General features: G+C 33.0%; 4 protein-coding genes across 6 annotated transcripts; 2 read left to right on the top strand and 2 right to left on the bottom strand.

The window, feature by feature from the left end:
* Positions 1 to 1,571: 1,571 nt before the first annotated feature.
* LOC107951677 (uncharacterized) lies at positions 1,572 to 4,237 on the top strand. Of its 3 annotated transcripts, XR_005919957.1 has the most exons (6): positions 1,634 to 2,237; positions 2,322 to 2,645; positions 2,731 to 3,043; positions 3,130 to 3,243; positions 3,323 to 3,514; positions 3,859 to 4,237. XR_005919957.1 is itself a non-coding variant. In XM_016886804.2 (5 exons), exons 1-5 carry the CDS (start codon positions 1,905 to 1,907, stop codon positions 3,418 to 3,420), a joined length of 1,182 nt encoding a protein of 393 aa, XP_016742293.2. In that variant the 5' UTR covers positions 1,572 to 1,904; the 3' UTR covers positions 3,421 to 4,237. The 3 variants fall into 3 exon arrangements, 2 of the variants coding, with proteins under 2 accessions (XP_016742293.2, XP_040959652.1); XM_016886804.2 differs by having other exon boundaries at positions 1,572 to 2,237; positions 3,323 to 4,237; XM_041103718.1 differs by having other exon boundaries at positions 1,702 to 2,237; positions 2,773 to 3,043; positions 3,323 to 4,237.
* A 4,469-nt stretch (positions 4,238 to 8,706) lies between these two features.
* Positions 8,707 to 10,509, top strand: LOC107942666 (UDP-glycosyltransferase 76F1). The gene is made up of 2 exons (XM_016876371.2): positions 8,707 to 9,446; positions 9,529 to 10,509. The coding sequence occupies exons 1-2, from the start codon at positions 8,948 to 8,950 to the stop codon at positions 10,440 to 10,442; spliced, it is 1,413 nt and encodes a 470-aa protein (XP_016731860.2). The 5' UTR covers positions 8,707 to 8,947; the 3' UTR covers positions 10,443 to 10,509.
* Positions 10,510 to 11,150: 641 nt separating this feature from the next.
* LOC107942667 (7-deoxyloganetic acid glucosyl transferase) lies at positions 11,151 to 13,510 on the bottom strand. Its single transcript, XM_016876372.2, has 2 exons — positions 12,791 to 13,510; positions 11,151 to 12,256 (listed from the first exon to the last, which is right to left on the bottom strand). Exons 1-2 carry the CDS (start codon positions 13,296 to 13,298, stop codon positions 11,304 to 11,306), a joined length of 1,461 nt encoding a protein of 486 aa, XP_016731861.1. The 5' UTR covers positions 13,299 to 13,510; the 3' UTR covers positions 11,151 to 11,303.
* Positions 13,511 to 15,000: 1,490 nt separating this feature from the next.
* On the bottom strand, positions 15,001 to 17,169 carry LOC107942665 (7-deoxyloganetic acid glucosyl transferase). The gene is made up of 2 exons (XM_016876370.2): positions 16,379 to 17,169; positions 15,001 to 16,097 (listed from the first exon to the last, which is right to left on the bottom strand). The coding sequence occupies exons 1-2, from the start codon at positions 16,884 to 16,886 to the stop codon at positions 15,115 to 15,117; spliced, it is 1,491 nt and encodes a 496-aa protein (XP_016731859.1). The 5' UTR covers positions 16,887 to 17,169; the 3' UTR covers positions 15,001 to 15,114.
* Positions 17,170 to 20,329: the final 3,160 nt, after the last annotated feature.

Below are 20,329 nucleotides of genomic sequence, written 5' to 3'. Positions count from 1 at the left end.
ATTTATTATCATAAAAATTTTAATATATTATTTAATACAGTTAAAGGTAATTAGAGTTTATGGTATTACCGAAACCTATTCCTTTGGTGTGCGGATGATGTCCCAATCACTCATGCTGTGGCGTTTGCTACTCTTTTTATCCGAGACTGGGTTGCTTCTAAAGTTGCTCACTCCCAAGCGCAATTGCATGCGTTTGGCCTCCATCGGGCTTTTTAAAGTGCAACGTTGATACACCCCTACTTATGGATCATCAACGCCAGGGTTTTGTCTCCCATACTGCGAGGATAGCCCAGAGGGGTTTACGAAGTTTAGGGAACATTTTGGTTGGTGGAGACACGACCTAGAAGCTCATGGGAGAAGTGTCGGTATTGTGCGAAATATTAATTATGCATATTACACCTACAAGGGTTTAAACCACCAACTAAGGATTATATATTTTAACTTTGCATCCATAGTATAAATAAGTACGAGAGGCAAAACTCTGACAAAAAGACAATACCTTCTGCTGACAGTCTGAGACCAAGCTCCCCTTAACAAGTAAAAGTAAGTTTCCATTGATAGTTTGACATGGGACCTTGAGCAACCAAGGTTATAGAACCAACAAACTGACCACCAAGTAGATTAATGTGTTGACATGACCAGATGACTACTTAAAAAATAAGCTTATTTTCTCACTCCAACTTTGCTTATGTGAGCTTCGAGAGTGTATCACATAACACAAGTTGTAACACCTCAAAACTCATATTTATCTTGTATAAATGCTCAGCTTTTGATTTCAGTCTATCTTCTTTAAAGAATTGTCTCCAGGCCCGATCCATCACCAAGAAAACATCAACAAACACAAATTATTTAAGGCAAAATGCTCAAATTGGGTCAAACTTTTTACGAGTTATTCACATAATGACCAAACTTTTCAAAATGTTCAATAAGGATTAAATCTTTTCAAAAGTACTCAAATAAGTATCAAACATTTTCGAAGGTGTTTAAATAAAAGCTTTTCGGACTTCAATTTAAGTTTTTAATTTCAAATGATATCTCACTCCGCTGTCATATATTCCATTTTTAATGCTTCAACATTCACTTGATTTGGTACTAATGATTCTAAATTGACATTGGTAATAATGTTTCGGTTACAGTTGATTCAAAATTTATTGATTGAAGTTAGATTAGGATATATTTTGAAATCTTCCATACCAAAATCTCCCAATCTGTTAATCAATTTAATCATTCAAATTTTGAAATTTTTTTAAAAAAACCCATCAAATCATGTGATTTTTTAGGGTTAATACAAAGAGAATCTGATGTAAGCAAGTAAAAATTAACCACTAAATAACATCAAATCATCCCCAAACCAAAAAAAAAAAAACCAAATTATTGGTCACCAAAATTTAAAATTTAAAAAAAATTCAAAAAACAATTAAGAACTTTACTCTCTTAATTGTTAATTAAGTTAGTAAATTAAACCAAAAGAAGACAGATGTCAGGTGTGTTGGAAAACAGGACAAATGTCTCCAACCACTGGGCCATTCCCTTTCCAGTTATTTTTCACATCTTCCATTGGCAATTTGCCCACTAAAAGCTTCAATTTTTATTTCCAAGTTTGGGTTTTTTGTTTTTATTTTGTTGATTTTTTCCTTTAAAATTTTAAATCTTTTTTTAAATTTTATTTATTTTTTCTCTGTCTCAAAGTGACCCTGAAACCTTAATAAAAGCACAGCTTGTCTTCAACATTCTCTACTCATCTCCTCTCACTTTCCTTCCATTTCCTTTCTTCTCTTTTCAGTTGGGTCCCTCTCTCTTTCAAAACCCAAACTTGGGTCCTCGTTATTAAATCTTCTCTCCAAGCAAATCCTTTCCTCCTCAACTCCTTTCATTTCCCCAGTTTTCCTCTGTTTTTCTTGGTCATGGCTGAGTTGATGGACGATGCTGAGTTTTGGTTGCCGGCGAAGTTTTTAACCGACGATGATGTTCTTATGAAGAAAGGGAACCTCGAGAACGAAATCGGTGGAAAAATGGGTACTGAGTTGTTGGTATCTAGTCATGGTTTCCCTACTGAGTTCCCTTACGAGTTTGACTCCTTTTCTCCCCTGAGTTCACCCGTTGAATCTGTTGTTGGGTCTACGGAGACTGAAAGTAGTGATGAAGATGAGTTTCTTGCTGGATTGACTCGACGGCTCGCTTACTCAACGAGTCAGAAGCTTACAGTTCCTGCTACCTTTTCCATGGACAAAAACGAGGTATGATAAAGTTCTTTTCTTCTTTTTTTCGTTTATGTTGATTGTTGAACAGATTTTAAACTTGGGTTTCTTGTTTTGAATTAGAAAAACGGAGCTTTAGCGAGTTCACCAAGGTCGACACTGAGTGGACTCGGTGGATGTTGGTCATCTTCAAGCAACGGTAGTCCTAATGGTCCTTCTCAAGTACCATCTCCACCAACAACACCTTTTGGTCCTCAAAATGACACTTGGGATCTCATTTATGCTGCTGCTGGTCAAGTTGCTAGGCTAAAAATGAGCAATGAAGTGCCTAAATATACCAACTTTAACCATGGTAGAACCTTATCCAAACCCCAAAATCATTCCTTTATGAAGAACAACACAACCACCAACAGCTTGTATTCAGACCAAACCCTTCCTTTCAATCAGGTAAACCCTTCAGTAAAATTTTAAAATTTGTGTTTTGGGGCTTGTTGGGTTCAAGTTCTTATGGTCTTTTTTTTTGTGTTTTTAGTTTAATGGAAGGCAAGTTAAGGCAAGTAACTGGCATGCACAGGTTCAACAACAGCACCAGCACCAGCACCAGATTCAGACTAGATTAAGGAACAATGTTGTTGGTGGGAGACCATTGGGGCTTCCACAATCTTCATGGCCTCCACTTCAAGTTCAGCCCCAACAGCAGAAACAGGCACAAAATGGGATGAGAGCTATGTTCCTTGGTGGATCTAGTGGTGTCAAAAGGGAATCAACTGGCACTGGTGTGTTTATACCTCGCAGATATGGCAACACCACCAACACCACCACTCATGAACCTAGAAAGAAATCAGGTACCAAAAACATAAATTAGACCATTTCCATGTTCCATTTTGTAGGGATCTTTTTCCTAAGTTCTGTTCTTGGCTTTGTTCTTTAGGTTGTTCAACGGTGTTACTACCAGCAAAGGTTGTTCAAGCTTTAAATCTCAACTTCGATGATACCAATAACCATGTTCAACCTCAATTCAATCCCACTTTTGCATCAAACTATGGTATAAAACTATAACCCCAAAGATTCAAATTCTTTCTTTATGTTAAAACCAATGTTCTTATTGTTCAAACTTTGTGTAGATGCCTTGGTAGCAAGAAGAAATGCACTCTTGACACAAGCAAGAAGAAATTATAGACCAGATGGAAGCTTAAACTTGCCTCAAGAATGGACTTACTGAAAATTTAGTCCAAGTTTTCTCTCAAAATAGTGTTTGTTTTGATGGAAAAAGATGTAGGGTTAGTAGCTTTTATGATAGGGTATATGGTATTTTGGTTTATATATATATAAAGAAGAATTCAAGAATGCGTGTAGTTTAGAAATAAATAAAATAAAATAGTATTTTTAAGTTAACAAATTATGGGTTTTTTTTTTCTCTACCATTCAAGGAGATTTGAAGATTTGCAGCTTTTGGGGGGTGATTAACTCTATAGGAACAAGAATTAGGGGAAGGAATGGTTTTTTTTGGTTGTAATAAATGGTTTTTTTTAAATATTTTATATAATTTTATGAGGGTAATTTGGATTTCTTGCCTTTGAAATTTGGGAGAAAATTGTAGAAGGAAGAAAAAATCCAGACCCTTCTTTGTAATATCCCCTTTGGAAGTTAATATATTTTGGTTTATATATATATAAAGAAGAATTCAAGAATGCGTGTAGTTTAGAAATAAATAAAATAAAATAGTATTTTTAAGTTAACAAATTATGGGTTTTTTTTTTCTCTACCATTCAAGGAGATTTGAAGATTTGCAGCTTTTGGGGGGTGATTAACTCTATAGGAACAAGAATTAGGGGAAGGAATGGTTTTTTTTGGTTGTAATAAATGGTTTTTTTTTAAATATTTTATATAATTTTATGAGGGTAATTTGGATTTCTTGCCTTTGAAATTTGGGAGAAAATTGTAGAAGGAAGAAAAAATCCAGACCCTTCTTTGTAATATCCCCTTTGGAAGTTAATATATTTTTACTAATAATAAGAAATTCTTATTATTATTTATTATATTGCTTGGAATGCTTGTTCTAATTTGTATGTACTTTCCTTACCTTAACAATTAATTGCATACTTGTCCTTCATTGAAGGATATGATAATAAATGGAACATGACAATGAGATTTTTGCCTTCACAATTTTGTCTATCTACTCACAAGGTTCAATTATTCTTAAAAATACATATTTCTTGTAAATTTTTTTAGATAAGATAATTTTATTCAATTTGGTCTCTAAAATCTTTTTTATAATTTTTGTTATCATATTATTTAAAAGAATTAAAAGAATTAGGTGATATCGTGGTAAAATCCGAATAAAAAAAAAGGTTAGAGACTAAATATTATTTTATCTCATTTTAAGATACAATATATAATTAGATATATTATTCCCAAATCTTATCATAGCAAGCAATGAATTGACTTAATCTAATAAATCCAAAATTAAAAAAAGAAAATCCTTTTGCCAAAAACAATAAATAAAATAGGACTACTTTAAATAGATATAAAAAGTAAAAGCAAAAAAGAGAAAAGAAAAAATTGCATGCTTTGCTTCAACGTGAAGTAGCGGTGGTGGGGACAATGACATTACTGAAAGTGATAATTAAAAAATAAAATAAAATAAATTGGAAAAAAATAATTATGGGATAAAATTTGCCGTACGTTTTTAGCCTGAAATTTTAAATTTGGACCCATTTTTTTTCAAATTTTTTTGAAAAGAATAAACAATGGATAAATCTTTGTTTCTACAGCTGCTTCTTCTTCTTCTTGGTGTTGCTGCAGTATTGACCTAGTCAAACATCTCTACAGTCTTCATTTTAGGTATTTGCATTCAATGCTTCCACTACTATTTTTTACTTTTCTTTTAATAGAGTTAAAATGCTAAAACGTAATTTCGGTAGAATCAATTTTAGTTGGTGGAATGATTAGTAAGATTTGTTCACGTTTTGAGATTTTAAAATAAGGTTACCGATCATATGACTAAAATAATTTTAAGTGGATTGAATATTGTACAATTGTTTGAAGAGCTGAGCGTAATATTATTTCTTTGCGTTGTTAGTATTTTAAGAGCATAATCACTTTATGCATAAATAATTTTTTTTCGGTTTCATTATCCCAATTGTGATTTTTTGAAAAAAGGGTAGTGTAAGGATGATCTAGAATTAGTGTCAACCGAAGATTTAAACATAAATATTTTTTGGATTGAGTAATTCAAGAGTAATTTGTGTTATATGATGATAATCTTAATCTAATTTGTCGTGTTGAAAAGAAAACGTATAATGACTTTTGTGGCCTTTCAACTTTAAAAAAATTTATTTTAATTATTATTAATTTATTTTACTTTTTTTAGCTCTTGAATTTGCATTTTTTAACAAATCACCTTAAAATTGATGAAAAAAATTAACATTTGTTAACTTTGTTAACGTGGGATATACGTGGATGGCCACGTTAGCCTTTAATTAATTTTTTAAAATATAAATTTTTTTTTATATTTTAATGAATTTAATTATTTTTAATTTTAAAAATAGTTTCTATAAATTTTTTTAAATTTTTAAAAATTAAAAATTATTTAAATCTTGATATGTTATTCACATAACAATTCACTTGCATGTAACGTAAACAAAATTAGAAAACGTTAATTTTCTTCGTTCATTTTGGGGTGATTTGACCAAAACTTTTAAAAACTAAAAAGAAAAATTTAAATAAAGAGTTAAAATAATTTTTTTATAAAATTGAAAAGCCAAAAAAGTTATTACACTAAAAAGGAAAAAGGACTCCTAACATTTACAGGCAAATTTGGTGAAAAAGGCAAGAAAGTCATAAGAGTGTAGAATCCTATGTCACATTGTCTTGTAAGGTTAAACACTTGCAGTAAAAAAGAAGAAGTTGTTTTTGGTATCACTCACTAAATTGCTTTACAAGTAAATAGAAAATTTAAACATAAATCTTTTAATCAAAGGGTAAATTGTGTTTTATGATGATAATTTTAACCTAATTTGTAGTGTTAGAAAGTTAGAAAAAATTTCTCAATATTTGGTCCAAAAGAATAGATTTGCACAAAAAATAAGTTCATTTAAAATATGGATCAGACCCAAATTTGACTGTTTAAACTTTAGTCCAATTTGACCCACCCCATTTTCTAAATTTTAAATACATTATATTATGTTATTTTTATATGTTACATAATTTATAACACATGAAAATTAAATCTATAATACTATAATGTAAATATTAAAAAAACATTAAGATGTTTATGTAAATATTTTAATAAATGAATTTCAATTTATTATATTTAGCCCTAACTCGGTTTAGTCCATGAATATTTTTAGTATAGAATCTTAAGTCAAAGGTTAAACAGTTGTTGTGAATAACATAATGATTTATTTGATCCTTTAATTTCACAAAGAAACATTACTTTAGCTATTTGTTTAATTTCTCCTTTTTTAGTCTGTGAGTTTTTTTTGTCAAATTACTCCAAAATAATAGAAAATTTAAATTTTTTTAATGACGTGTTATTTACGTGATAATCCACATGTATGCCACATCAACAAAGTTAACAAACCTTAATTTTTTTCATTCATTTTGAGGTGATTTGATAAAAAATATAAGATGAAAAGTTAAAAGAGATGAAAAATTAAATAGAGAGCTAAATAAGAAATTTTCGTTTTCGGTACTAAATTGCCTTGTAAAAAGGTGATTTACCCTTTGTTTATGGTGGTGTTGACAAATCAGCTAACAATCAACTAAATTTTAGTTGTACTTCCTTTAGGAAGGCAAAAAATCATTCACTAGTGTATTTCCATTTCCAGCAGTTTGATTTATATCTAGTTTTACGTAATTGATTTAACAAGTTAGATCATCAAATTTCAATTCAATTTTGACATTATTTGATTTATTTTAAATTTTAAAGAATATTTTTTCCATAAGAAAGAGAGAGATTAAGTTATCCAGAATTAAACCTTAACTAAAATTTCAAACCAACATAAAAAAAAAAGATTTAACAACTAAACCAAGGACTTGGTTAATGAAATTTAAACACTAAATTAATAAAAAGAGAGATTTAATTATCTAATTTCCATCCATTAAAATAAATAGTGAGAGTGGTTGAAGAGTAGCGCCATAAATTGAGATCTCCATTTGAAAATTTCAGGTTCATTGGTCCTACTGATTCTTAGAAGATTTGGAAAAACCCCCCTTTGTTTACTTTGTAATTTCGTCCATTTTTGAAAGCAATGGCTATCAAAGATTCAAAGCATGAGGAAGAAAAATTAAGAGAGTCGAAACAATTTCCAATAAATCTAGATGTGACCCTCATGAATTTTTTTCTAATGTAAACTTTCTCTATACGTAGTAATGGTACCATATTTGACTGACCCTTTTCTTTCGCCTGTTGCTGCTATCGTCGTTGGATAAGAAATATATCGTGGCAAAGTAAGATGATAGATAGAAACCAAAGTTAAATTGATGATTGTTGGAAAGTTTAGATTTAAATTTTAAAGTTCGAAAAACTATTTTTAGATGGAATCAAGATGAATATTCAAGTTTAGGTTAGAGAATTGTAAGTGAGTAGATTTATAAAGACTTATTAGAGAATGTTTGGGGAAACGACGAGCAGATCTTGTTTGAAAGATGAGAAAGCTTAGAAAATGTGTCAATTCTAGTTGGAACCATTGAGTAATTTTTTTTATATGTTTATGTAAGGATTTTAGAATCAGATTGGTGGTTGAACCGGTCAGATCATTTGTTATTATTTCAATTAGTTTCTTCGGTTTAATTGAATAAATTATTAATAATTTAAAAAATAAAAGAAAATAGTTTGATGCTTGTTCAATCGATCCAACCAGTCGATTCAATTGGTTTAACCGATTTGTGGTTTTATCGATTCCACCCTTTCTTTGGACCAGTACTCAGACTGGTTCTCAATACAACCAATCCGACTAATTGGTTTGATCTGGCTTGCAGTTGAAAAGTACTTTTTAGAAATATTTTTGAAAAGTGCAGTGGAGAAGTGTTATAAAAGAATGTGGTTTAAGATTAAAATATTCTTTTTAGACATGATAATAGAAAGTTAAAAATTAATTAAGTTTTATGATATTTAAATAATTTAATATAAGGGTAAACAAAGTATAAATTTTAAATACTTTAAAGTATTTAATATAAATTATTTATAAAATTAATGGTATATTAAATATTTTAAAATCTTAAATATAATAATAATTTATATTTAAATAATTTAATTTAATGACAAATTATATTTAAATAATCTAATATAATGGTACATAAAATATTTAAATAATATAATATAATATATATAAATTATAAATTAATCTAATTGTTGACCCAAAAATCAAGTATTCTTCGTTATTTTTGTGGTGGAAAAGTAATTTTGGCTTCTCAAATGCAATTAGAAATGGTCCCCAAAACCCAAGTTTAACCTCACAAAACCCTAGTAAGCTCACTACCTTAGCCGTCAACAACATCAAAATAAGGAAGAAAACCAACAATGCAACAAAAGGCCGGCGGCCTCCAACGACAGCACCACATCTATACACCGCTAAGCATGTGCTAGGGATAAAATAAAAACACAGAATGTGAAAAATCAAGTAAAAAGGACAACTCAGGTTCAACTTTTATTGCCATTTTGTCTTTTAACATTGATGAGTTGATAATTAGATACAAGAGATCTAAATACAATTTTTTAAGGCCAAGTGAAAAAAATTAGAGCAATGGATAGGCAAATCAACAGTGTTGAAATGGAGCAAAGGAAAGGCAGAAGATTAGTGTTGTTTCCATTACCATTACAAGGCCACATTAATCCCATGTTTGACCTTGCAAACATTCTTCATTCAAGAGGGTTCTCAATCACCATTATCCACACCACTTTCAACTCTCCCAACCCTTCAAACTACCCTCACTTCACTTTCCGTATCATCTCCGAAGACTTGCCTGAAAACAATCGATGCACGAAAGATCTCATCGTTTTCGTCTCGATGCTCAATGCGATATGTGGATCGCCTTTTCGTGATTGCTTGGCTGATTTGTTGTCCGATACTTCAGAGGAGCCGATTGCTTGCTTGATTTCCGATGCTATACTTTACTTCACTCAAGATGTTGCAAATGAACTTAAGGTTCCTAGGATGGTATTGAGGACTGGTGCTGCCTCTTCCTTTTGTGTTTTCTCTTCTTTTCCTCTCCTAAGGGAAAAAGGGTACCTTCCTATACAAGGTACGTATATGACTCTATATATATTTGCGTATAAAAATGATTATAGCATCGTATATGTGATGGTCATATTATCCGACGGTAGATTCTCAGCTAGAGGAGCCAATAGTTGACCTTCCTCCATTAAGAGTAAAAGACCTCCCAGTGATCCACACAAATGACCCTGAAGATCTTTACAATGTGGTGGTTGGCATGGTGGAACAAAGCAAAGCATCAAATGGTATGATATGGAACACTTTTGAAGAACTAGAATGGACTTCCCTTGCAACGCTTCACCAAAAACTTGGGGTTCCACTTTTTCCAATTGGTCCATTCCATAAATGCTTTGCAGTCACTTCAAGTACTACTTCAAGCAGTTTGTTAACACATGACCAAAGTTGTATTTCATGGTTAGATAAACAAGACCCTAAATCAGTCATCTATGTGAGCTTTGGTAGTTTAGCATCAATAAGTGAAACCCAATTCTTGGAGATAGCTTGGGGTTTAGCTAATAGCAACCAACCATTCTTATGGGTGGTTAGGCCAGGTCTAGTCCATGGTTCAAATTGGGTTGAACCATTGCCAAATGGGTTCTTGGAAACATTGGGTGGGAAGGGACATATTGTTAAATGGGCTCCTCAACAACAAGTGTTGGCTCATCCATCTGTGGGAGCCTTTTGGACCCACAATGGGTGGAATTCAACTTTGGAGAGTATTTGTGAAGGGGTCCCTATGGTTTGCATGCCTTGTTTCACTGACCAAAAGGTTAATGCAAGGTATGTGAGTGAGGTTTGGGGGATTGGTTTGCAATTAGAGAAAGGGCTTGAGAGAGGGGAAATACAGAGGACAATCAAAAGGTTAATGGTGGACAAAGATGGGGAAAATATAAGGGAGAGAATGTTGAATTTAAAGGAGAAATCAAATCTTTGCTTGAGTGAAAGTGGGTCTTCAAAACAAGCACTAGATAGCTTGGTTCATCACATTTTATCATTGGAATCACTTACTTTTCGTACTCATTAAAAGATTGTGAATAAGCCTCTCAATCCCTAGTTAATAAAATCTTTGGGGGGAGCTTTAGTTAATTTTATCCAATTTCTAATGTTATGCTACTTGTTTGTTTTAGTGATTTGGTTACTCAAATAATAATAGGAATAATTTAAATTTAAATCTCAAGTTTTATATATTTTGCTAATTTGACCTTTATTATTTTTCTTTTGAGCTAAATTTGACCCTTAACCTTTTGAAAAGAATCGAATTTAACCATCAATCTTTCACAAAAAGTTGAATTATTGTTTTAAAACAAAAATGCTGAGTAAAATGTTAAATTTTTAAACATGAAAATCTGCATGATAATCCACATGTACTTAATACTAATTTTTTTTCTTGAATTTTATGAACTTTTTATAATTTCTTTTGAATTTTGAGTATTTTTATAAATTTTAAGTTATTTTGTTGATGTGACATATAAAACAAACAATGCCATGTTCGTATGAATTACATGTGAATTGCCATGCATGTCGCTACACCAGCATTGTTAAAAAATTAATGTCTAAGTCTTTCGTTAAAAAAAAATGATTCAACTCTTTTTAAAAGGTTAAGAGTTAAATTTAATTTAAAAATAAGAATAAAGATAAAGTCAAATTGAAAATAAAAGCTATTAACATTGAAAACTAAATTAATCATTATACCAAGTAAAAAAACCCACGTGCGTGGTATAGCATAAACCGATAAAGTGAAGTTTATTATATATATATATACATATTCAAATTTTACAAAAATTATAGATATCTGATTCGTTGCCTTTAAATTTTGATAGAAGAACATAAATCACATTAAAACACCCCTCAAACATGTTTTTAAGTAAATTATTTCCTTATGAAACTATAATCTTTTGGTGGTTTTCAATCTCTTCATTCTAATATCTTCAATTAGACGGTCCAAATTATTAGAAGAAGACCCACCAATACTAACACATTGGTTGATTACCTTAGCCATGTCTGTTGCCGAATTCACGAACTCCTTTCGATCCACCATCACATCGTTCACCATGTTCTCCACTATCTTCCTATCGCATACATCCTTCATATCCAACCCTATTTTCCACACCCTACTCACAACCCTACTAGTCACTTGTTGATCGGCAAAGTACGGCCAACAAACCATAGGCACCCCGGCAACGATGCTCTCTAAAGTTGAGTTCCACCCGCTATGCGTCAAGAACCCACCGACCGCCTGGTGGTTCAAGACCACCTCTTGCGGTGCCCAATCAACAATGTAGCCTCGATCCTTACTCTTCTCCATAAGCTCTTTTACAACATCCTCCCCTTCACCATCTTTTCCAATCACGGAATCTGGCCTTACAACAAACAAGAACTTCGTTTTACTGTTAAGAAGTCCATACCAAAGCTCTACGAGTTGATCCCTTGACGTGCTTGTAATGCTACCAAAACTTACGTAGATAACAGATCGATATGGTTGCTTATCGAGCCAAGGAATGCAGCTTTTATCCTCTTCCCGAAGGGCATTCGAAAATTGATCAAATGATTCTCCATGTTTTGCCTTGAGTTTTGTGTTTAATTGAGCATGTAAGGGTCCAATGGGGTAGATGTTAGCGCATTTAGTGCGTATTTGAGATAGTATAGGTCCGTCGAGCTCGTCAGTGGTGTTGAATATCAAGGCGTCGGCTTCAGTGCTTTTTCGTGTTTGTTTAACAATAAGTTGAACAGTTGAATCTTCAATGTCCGATTTTCGACAAAAACTAGGAAGATCTCGACATCGAAGATAAGTTTCCATGCCTGGCACTGTTGTTATCAACCTGTCCATGTCTTCACTTCCTTCCATATTTTAACAAAAACCCATCAACCTAAGCAAGTTTATGTATAGAAATTTACATTTAAAACTTGTTTTAGGAGATCAATCATTCCAGCGTAGACAAGAACTAGACCCAACCTAAAAAATCTTACTGTAAACCTGAATAAATCAAACCTTATATTTCTCAAATTAAAAATAATTGAAATCAAAAATTAAATCTATATGAAGAAAAACCAAAACAGACCCAACTCGAAAAACCTTACTGAAAATCCAGAATGATTTGGATTTGAAATCAACAATGAACATGAGCTTAAGAGTTAAACCCGAATGACTCAAAATCTAAATCACAACTCAAAATAACCCAAATTAAAATATCCAAATTCGAAACGAATCAACAATCTTAAAATACAAATTAATCCAACCAAGAGTGACCCAAATTATCCAATTGATTACCATGCCATTCTTACTAATTAGAGTTCCTACAATTCTAGATTAGAAACAGTAGTAAACATCATTGAAATGAAAACAAATTTGATAAAAAAGAAGGTTGATTTTACCTCTGATAGGAAGCTCCCCAGCTTTGATTATATCAGTAATAGAATAATAAACCCAGAAACTACGAGGACTGCTGGTACGAAAACCAATGATGGGGATCCCAAGCTCATTCGCAACATCAATGGCAAACCCAGAAAACCCATCTGCAATTACACAATCCACCGGTGGATTGCTATTCATCAACATCTCTCTAAACCTCTGCTTGATTTTCATTTTAATGGCTTCTTCATACGTCTCAAGGAACCAATTCCCTGATCTGGGATGATCAAGAGGAAGACCATCGGTTATGGTCTTGAGTTCGAACCCTGGGTATCTTTTAAAATAGGCAACAATGTTGGTGAACTTGATCAGGCGTTCATGGTTATGGTGGGAATTGAGGAAAGTGAGCTTGAAACCGGCGAGGGCTAATAGTTCAGCTAGCTTAATCATGGAGTTTATATGGCCTTGTAATGGGAGAGGGAAGATGACAACATGTGGAGGACGAGATTGTGAAGGAGAATCCATTTCCATGTAAATTACAGGATTGGTTTTTTGACGGGGATTTTGAGTTTTTAAGTGCTTTAAAGATCAATGTTTTGGGGGGCTGCTGTTGAATGGTCAACAATGTCTGTTAGGACACGGGTTGGAGAAATTTAGGTCAAAAAGTAGGAATTTATGGATAAAAACAATACTATTACTAATTTGACCCTTCAATGTTGACATCATCACAATTAACCTTTTGATTTATTAGCAAATATTTATTCGTAAATATATATTTATTGGAGTGAATTCAGTAATTAATTCTATGCATTTTTTAGGCCCATTAAATGATAGATGCTGACAAACAAGTTTTAAAATAGTTTTCTACCCAGGGCGAGGATCGAACTCTCGACCACTAATTAATGTAAGAAAAACTCTTACCATCTCACTTAATTCTCATGATTTATTAGTCATTATATTTAGTCAATGATAATTTTAAAGAGTTATTAGTATGATTCACTTAATTGTTTAAAGAGATACTCTAATTAAAGAAATTGAAGCCAAATTACACAAGTTTATTGAGGGGAGTGTATTGGTGCTACTATTGAAGAGGAGTTCTCTTTATGTAAGGACCCAAAATTCGTGGGTACCGAAAAAGTACATTATCGGGCCTCCGTCCTAGTAAACCGAGTCATAAATAATTATTAGAAGTAATTATGAGTTTAGTTGAGTGCTTAGTTAGGTATTAATTAGGTGAATTTAGTCTAATTAAGAATAATTAGGAAAAAGGATCAAATTGATTAAAGAGTGAAAGTCTAATTATAGATTAAAAGAAAGTAAAAAGGGCTAAAAGGGCAATTAAGCCATTTAGCATAGTCGAGGCAGCATAAAGGGAATATAATTATAATTAAATTATAATGATATTATATTATTAAATAAATCAAAATATGCCAAATGTATGGATATGATAAAATAATACATGTGTAATTAAAGTATGTATATATTTGTAGTTTATAGATTTAATTTGCTTATTAATTAAGTATAAGATATTATTATTTATTATTAGTTATTTTTAAATTAAAAGATATTTAATAATTAAATAATTAGTATAAGATTTTTGATTAATAATAAATTAAGATTTTTTCAAGTGCATGGTAAAAATAAAATACAAGTGCATTATATTTATTTACTTGGAAATTAAGTAAAAGATAATTATTAATTAAACAATTATATTATGAGATTTTTATTTGATAAATTAGTTAGATTAAGACAAATGTATGGTTATGAATATGACATGTGTAGTAAAAGATATTTATATTAATTATTATATATTATATTATTATAGCATAAAGTAAATAAAATAAAATGAAATAAAAGAAAGAAAGAAACAGAATAGGAAGAGCTCCACAAGTGAGCTCCAAGCAACAATTTAAAAATATTTTAGACCCAATTCAATCTGACGATCAGTGTCGGAGATCGAAGAAAAATGTTGCAATTTTGATTCTCAGATTCGTGACGTCTAAAGTTATTTTACATAAAAAAAATTAAACTGTAAAAGAGAAGGTAAAAGAGAACTTCCGAAATTTTAATTATCTAGTAATTTAAATAAAAAACTTTTAAATGGTTCAGTCTAAATTGTAACCTTTTTATTGGAATATAAGCAACTATTTTTGCACATCTTTTTAAGGGTAAACAATAGATTTCTTTATTATAATTGGTGACTATATTCAATCAAGCATGGATATTTTAAAGATTTTTAATAAATTTCAGTTATTTTATTTAAAGAAATACTACAATCAAAGAAACTAAACTGACGATCTCTCATTTTTTTCGTACCAGCAAAATTTTAGCAGTTAATGTAACTTCTTCATATTGAGATAGATTCATTCCTTAAAAACTTAGTTTTTGGGGTTTTCAAGCTCATTATTCTAATATCTTCAATTAAATGATCCAAATTACTATAAGAAGACCCACCAACATTAACACTTTGATTCGTTACCTTAGCCATTTCGGCTGCCGATTGTACGAACTCCTCCTTTTGATCCACCATCACATCATTCACCATTTTCTCCACTATCTTTCTATCACATACATCCTTCATATCCAACCCTATTTTCCATACCTCACTCACAACCCTACTATTCAATTGTTGGTCAGCAAAGTAAGGCCAGCAAATCATAGGCACCCCCGCCACGATGCTCTCCAAAGTCGAGTTCCATCCATTATGCGTAAAGAACCCGCCAACGGCTGGGTGGTTCAAGACCGCCTCTTGTGGTGCCCAATTTACTATGTAACCTTGATCCTTACTCTTCTCCATAAGCTCCACTACAACATCCTCCCCTTCACCATCTTTACCAATCACAGAATTCGGCCTTACGACAAGCAAGAACTTCGTTTTACTGTTAAGAAGTCCATACCAAAGCTCTACAAGTTGCTCCCTTGACGTGCTCGTAATGCTACCAAAACTTACATAGATAACAGATCGATTTGGTTGCTTATCTAGCCAAAAGATGCAGCTTTTATCCACTTCCCAAAGGGTGTTCGAGAAGTGATCATATGATTCTCCATGTTTTGCCTTGAGTCTAGTGTTTAATTGAGCATGTAAGGGTCCAATGGCATAGACGCGAGGGCATTTGGTGCGTATTTGAGATAGTATAGGCCCATCGAGCTCTTCGGCGGTGTTGAGTATCAAGGCATCAGCTTGAGGGCTCTTTCGTGTTTGTTTTACATAAAGTTTGATAATTGAATCTTCAATATCAGTTTCTCGACAAAAACTAGGAAGATCTCGACAACGGAGATAAGTTTCCATGCCTGGCACTGTTGTTAACAACCGGTTCATGTCTTCACTTCCTTCAATAGTTTAACAAAAACCTAGTTACTAGTGTCATGATATATAATAAATAAAATTAAAAGTTTAATTTAGGAAGTGTCCTCTTTTATGAGCCGTACATGGCTATCCACGGATGACGAGAACAGTACTATCAATTGTTGGGGGTCTGGTTGATTCTCAGTGAATGACATTTCAATAACTTCTCACTTCTCATGATGGAGCGAATGGCCTCCACAGAACTAAAAACTGTTCTAAACATGGTTGAAACGAAAACAAAGTTATAAAAAAGAAGTTAATTTACCTTTGATAGGAAGCTCCCCAGCTTGGATTATATCAGGGATGGAATAATAAACCCAGAAACTAAAAGGACTGCTGGTACGAAAATAAATAATGGGGATTTCAAGCTCCTTTGCAACATCAAGAGCAAAGCCTGAAAACCCATCTGCAATTATGCAATCCACTGGTGGGCTGATATTTTCAAGCATCTCTCTCAAACCTGGCTTCATTTTCAATTCCAGGGCCTCTTCGTACATATCAAGGAACCAATTCCCAGACCGGGGATGATCAAGAGGGAGACCATCGGTTATGGTCTTGAATTCGAACCCTTGGTATCTTTCAAAGTGGGCAGCAATGTTGTTGAACTTGACCAAGCGTTCATGGTTGTAGTGGGAGTTGAGGAAAGTGAGCTTGAAGCCGGCGAGGGCCAGCAGTTCAGCTAGCTTAATCATAGAGTTTATATGGCCTTGTAATGGGAAAGGGAAGATGAGAACATGTGGAGGAGGAGCTTGTGAGGACCGATCCTTTTCCATCTAATTTCAGGATCTGTTTGAGGGGCTTTTTGAGATTTATGAGCTCAAGAACAAAGGTTTTGAGAGCTAGATAATGGCCAAACGATGTCTTCTAGGCCATGGATAAGGTAGATGTGAGTATTCCATCGAGTAGATTGAGTGAAAATTATTCAAATCAACTACATTATTTAATTAAATAAATTATTCAATTATTGATGGTATGAAATACAAAATTATACATGGGAAATTGGGATGAAAATCCTCTGCCCCCAACCAATGCCCCATCTGTGTCCCATAACAAAACAATGCCACGACTTTTTTTTTTCTTTTAAATTGTAAAGCATGCTCCTTTTACTAGTAAGTGTTCTTTCCTAATTTATTTATTAGGTTATATATTACTCGTAAAAGAACTAAAATTAAAAAAAAATTGTTGAAGAGTGTCTTATACTAGCTTAGTACATTGAGTTTTGACAATATGATTTTTGAGTGAAATCTAAAATATTAAATCAAACTATTAAGTTTTTTTCTTTTTATCAATTAAGGCTTTATATTTATCTTTGTATATATAAATCATATAATAAGTATCAAATATACATGTTCAAGAGCCAAATTATTTGTCCTAGCTCGAAGATCCTCCAGAATTTAGGAATGTTCAACAATAATATTAAGACTGATAGTGAGCTTGGACAAAAAAAATTAGGCCTATTTGAAATATGAGTAGACCCTTTTCCATTAATGTGACGTAGTAGATTGTTATGAGGAAAGTTATCTTCATACAATGTGTGAATGATGTATATCGTGGGATCCATTCCATTATTACTTTAATTAGTTCGAGGTTGTTAAACTCAAGTGGTTCCCACATGACCATATTCACTATTGAGGACCATATTCACTATTGAGGACTTAAAAAGCGGGTGGCTGGTCCTTTTTGAAGGGGCTGGATGGCCTTAGCCAAGAGTGTTGAGAACGGGTGGTCAAGGGCACAAGATTTTAGTACTACCTTAATCCAAGCGGGTAGTCCGTCAAGGCACAGTTTCAGACGGGGTCATTAGTGATGTCAACGCTACTTCTAATGCTGACACGCGTTTGAATGGCGAAGAAGTATAACAATTGCCCTCCTAAGTCGAATGGAAGGTTACAAAGTAGCTATTCGTGAGACATTATTTTAATTGAGCAATAGATGGTGGGAAATAACTTACTCTATCGGAGAAGACAAAGAAGCACTAAAGTTATTCTAGAGTAACTGTCGTAAATGCATAGTTTTTGAAGAAAAGTGGCCATGATATGGAGCATTTGACACTACATAAGTGGCTAGATGCCATGGTTATGGCTACTTTTCTCAAAGCGGTGCGTTTAAGTATGCTAAAGAGTTCTATAAATCTGGTTTGCTGTCTTCCTTGAAATTACTTTTGTCATTTTGGCGTTTCAAAGTTTTCTTGCTAGTATGCTATTTGGAGTTCCTTTTAGGTGGTTGCAATTTGAAAATGTTAACTTTTCATCGTCATTTTCGCCTTTTCGACAAGTTAAACATGGCTAGACTTACAAGGAGAGGAGGAAGAGTGGGTAGAGTTTCATCGCAAAAGGGTAGGGGTAGGTTTTCCACCGTCGAAAATAAGGCAACGACAACGGTTCCTAGGGGAATTGCAACGACTTTGAGTAATAAAGGGCAAATCCTTGAAGAGTAGAACTTTGTAGATGAGATGGTTGCACGTGGAGAGTATAGGTGTATTACTATAGAGCGGAAAATGCAAAGGGTGTTAAGTAGCAGAGGGCTTATTCAAAGGCATCATAAATATGGATTTAGCATTTTGGATAAGAAGCATTATTTGAGCTTTATACTTAGGCCAAACTACGAAGGGGGAATTCCAAGATTCTATTTGTCGTTGTATTTGTTAGAGGCATAGTTTCTCTTGCCTCTTCACCAGTTTGTCATGAACTTGCTGAATTCTTACTGTTGGCACCCAGATATCTAGTTGGGAGCTCTTGGTGGTTGATAATTAGATTCATAATCAAATGTGGGTAAAGGGATATGGCCTGATGTTTCATTATTATAGTATATGTACAACCTAAAGGAAAAAAAAGGTCAGAGAGGGCTTTATTTGGTGGTTCGTAGGGAAGGGACGAAGCAACTTATCTATGGAGGAGTGGGCAAGATGCAAATGGTTAAAGACGCGTCGTTTAAAGAAGGAGAGCTGCTGGATAATTCTGTAACCATTCGTTAGTAAGGTAAATTAATTTTCCCTTTTTAAAATTTTTTTTATTATGACTTTTTCTATTCTATCATGGAATGTGTAGGGGTGTGCGAATGATAAATTCCTACGAATCTTTTGTGAATATAATAGTCATTATAAGCCGAATATTGTTAGCCTTCTTGAGCCTAGAGATAGTGGGGCTAAAGCCGATGCTATCATTGCTAAATTGGGTTTTGAAAAATCCAATTGAGTGGAAGCGATTGGCTTTTCTGATGGTATTTGGTTAGGTTGGAAAAATTCAATTGATCTATAGGTGATTGGTAATCACCCTCAATTTATTTTGGCCCGTATTTGTTCTTTTCTCCAATCCCAATCGATATTTGTTGTTTTTGTTTATGACAGTCTTGATAGACAGAAAAAGAAAGTATTGTGGAGAGATTTAAGTCTTTCTATTCCGTGTGGGCACTATCCTTGGCTGGCCATTGGTTATTTTAATGCCATTCTCTCTTTGGAAGAAAAAAAAGGCGTTCATTTAAATGGATGCAGATACTCATTTTTTGGTGATTTTATAGATAAGGATCAACTTCTTGATCTGGGCTTTTAGGGCCCTCCTTAAACTTGGCATTGGGGTAATCTTTTTGAGAGACTGGATAAGGCTTTGGGTAATGAAGCTTGGACGGAGTCCTTTCCAAACTGCTTGGTTACTCACCTCCACAGAATTTAATTTGATCACCAAAAAATTTAGTTAACCCATAAGCTCTAATTTACAACGAGTGATGAACCTGTCTGGTACTAATTTTCTGGCCTAGTGTAAATTGGAGGTCCGGTAGAAGACTGAAAAAATTCTTTATCATGAGGAGATACTTTGGAAACAAAAATTGAGATGCGAGTGGTTAAAACTGGAGGATCATAACACCAAGTATTTTCACAAACGTACAATTTAGAGAAGAAATTTCAATAGAATTACTGCTTTATGTAATTCAGATGGGGAGTGGATCTTTGAACCTGTTGTCCTTAAAACATAAGTAGTTAAATTCTTTCAGAATCTTTATGGAGAGGCTCTTGGCCTGGTAGGGAATTTACCTTTAAGTGGCTTTCCGAATATTAACTAAGAGGATATTGATTTCCTTATGAGGGCTATTTCTAATGAAGAAATCAAGATGACCCTTTTTAATATGGCTTAACTAAAGGCTTCAGGAAGTGATGGTTTTCACGTGTTGTTATTTTAAACTCAGTGGGATAATTGTTCTTTCAGACTCAGCGGGATAATAT

Source organism: Gossypium hirsutum, chromosome D10 (assembly GCF_007990345.1).
Source record: "Gossypium hirsutum isolate 1008001.06 chromosome D10, Gossypium_hirsutum_v2.1, whole genome shotgun sequence".
Classification (NCBI taxonomy): Eukaryota; Viridiplantae; Streptophyta; class Magnoliopsida; order Malvales; family Malvaceae; genus Gossypium; species Gossypium hirsutum.
The sequence above is the reverse complement of the archived record's forward strand: the minus strand, read 5'-3'. Positions and strand labels throughout refer to the sequence as shown.

Excerpts from the sequence above, each read along its gene's own strand:
- LOC107942665 (XM_016876370.2), bottom strand. The coding sequence starts at position 16,886 with ATGGAAAAGGATCGGTCCTCACAAGCTCCTCCTCCACATGTTCTCATC. Across the intron at positions 16,098-16,378 it reads TGGGGAGCTTCCTATCAAAG|GAAGTGAAGACATGAACCGG; the intron begins GTAAATTAACTT and ends AAACTATTGAAG.
- LOC107942667 (XM_016876372.2), bottom strand. The coding sequence starts at position 13,298 with ATGGAAATGGATTCTCCTTCACAATCTCGTCCTCCACATGTTGTCATC. Across the intron at positions 12,257-12,790 it reads TGGGGAGCTTCCTATCAGAG|GAAGTGAAGACATGGACAGG; the intron begins GTAAAATCAACC and ends AAAATATGGAAG.
- LOC107942666 (XM_016876371.2), top strand. The coding sequence starts at position 8,948 with ATGGATAGGCAAATCAACAGTGTTGAAATGGAGCAAAGGAAAGGCAGA. Across the intron at positions 9,447-9,528 it reads AGGGTACCTTCCTATACAAG|ATTCTCAGCTAGAGGAGCCA; the intron begins GTACGTATATGA and ends ATCCGACGGTAG.
- LOC107951677 (XM_016886804.2), top strand. The coding sequence starts at position 1,905 with ATGGCTGAGTTGATGGACGATGCTGAGTTTTGGTTGCCGGCGAAGTTT. Across the intron at positions 2,238-2,321 it reads TTTCCATGGACAAAAACGAG|AAAAACGGAGCTTTAGCGAG; the intron begins GTATGATAAAGT and ends GTTTTGAATTAG. Across the intron at positions 2,646-2,730 it reads AAACCCTTCCTTTCAATCAG|TTTAATGGAAGGCAAGTTAA; the intron begins GTAAACCCTTCA and ends TTGTGTTTTTAG.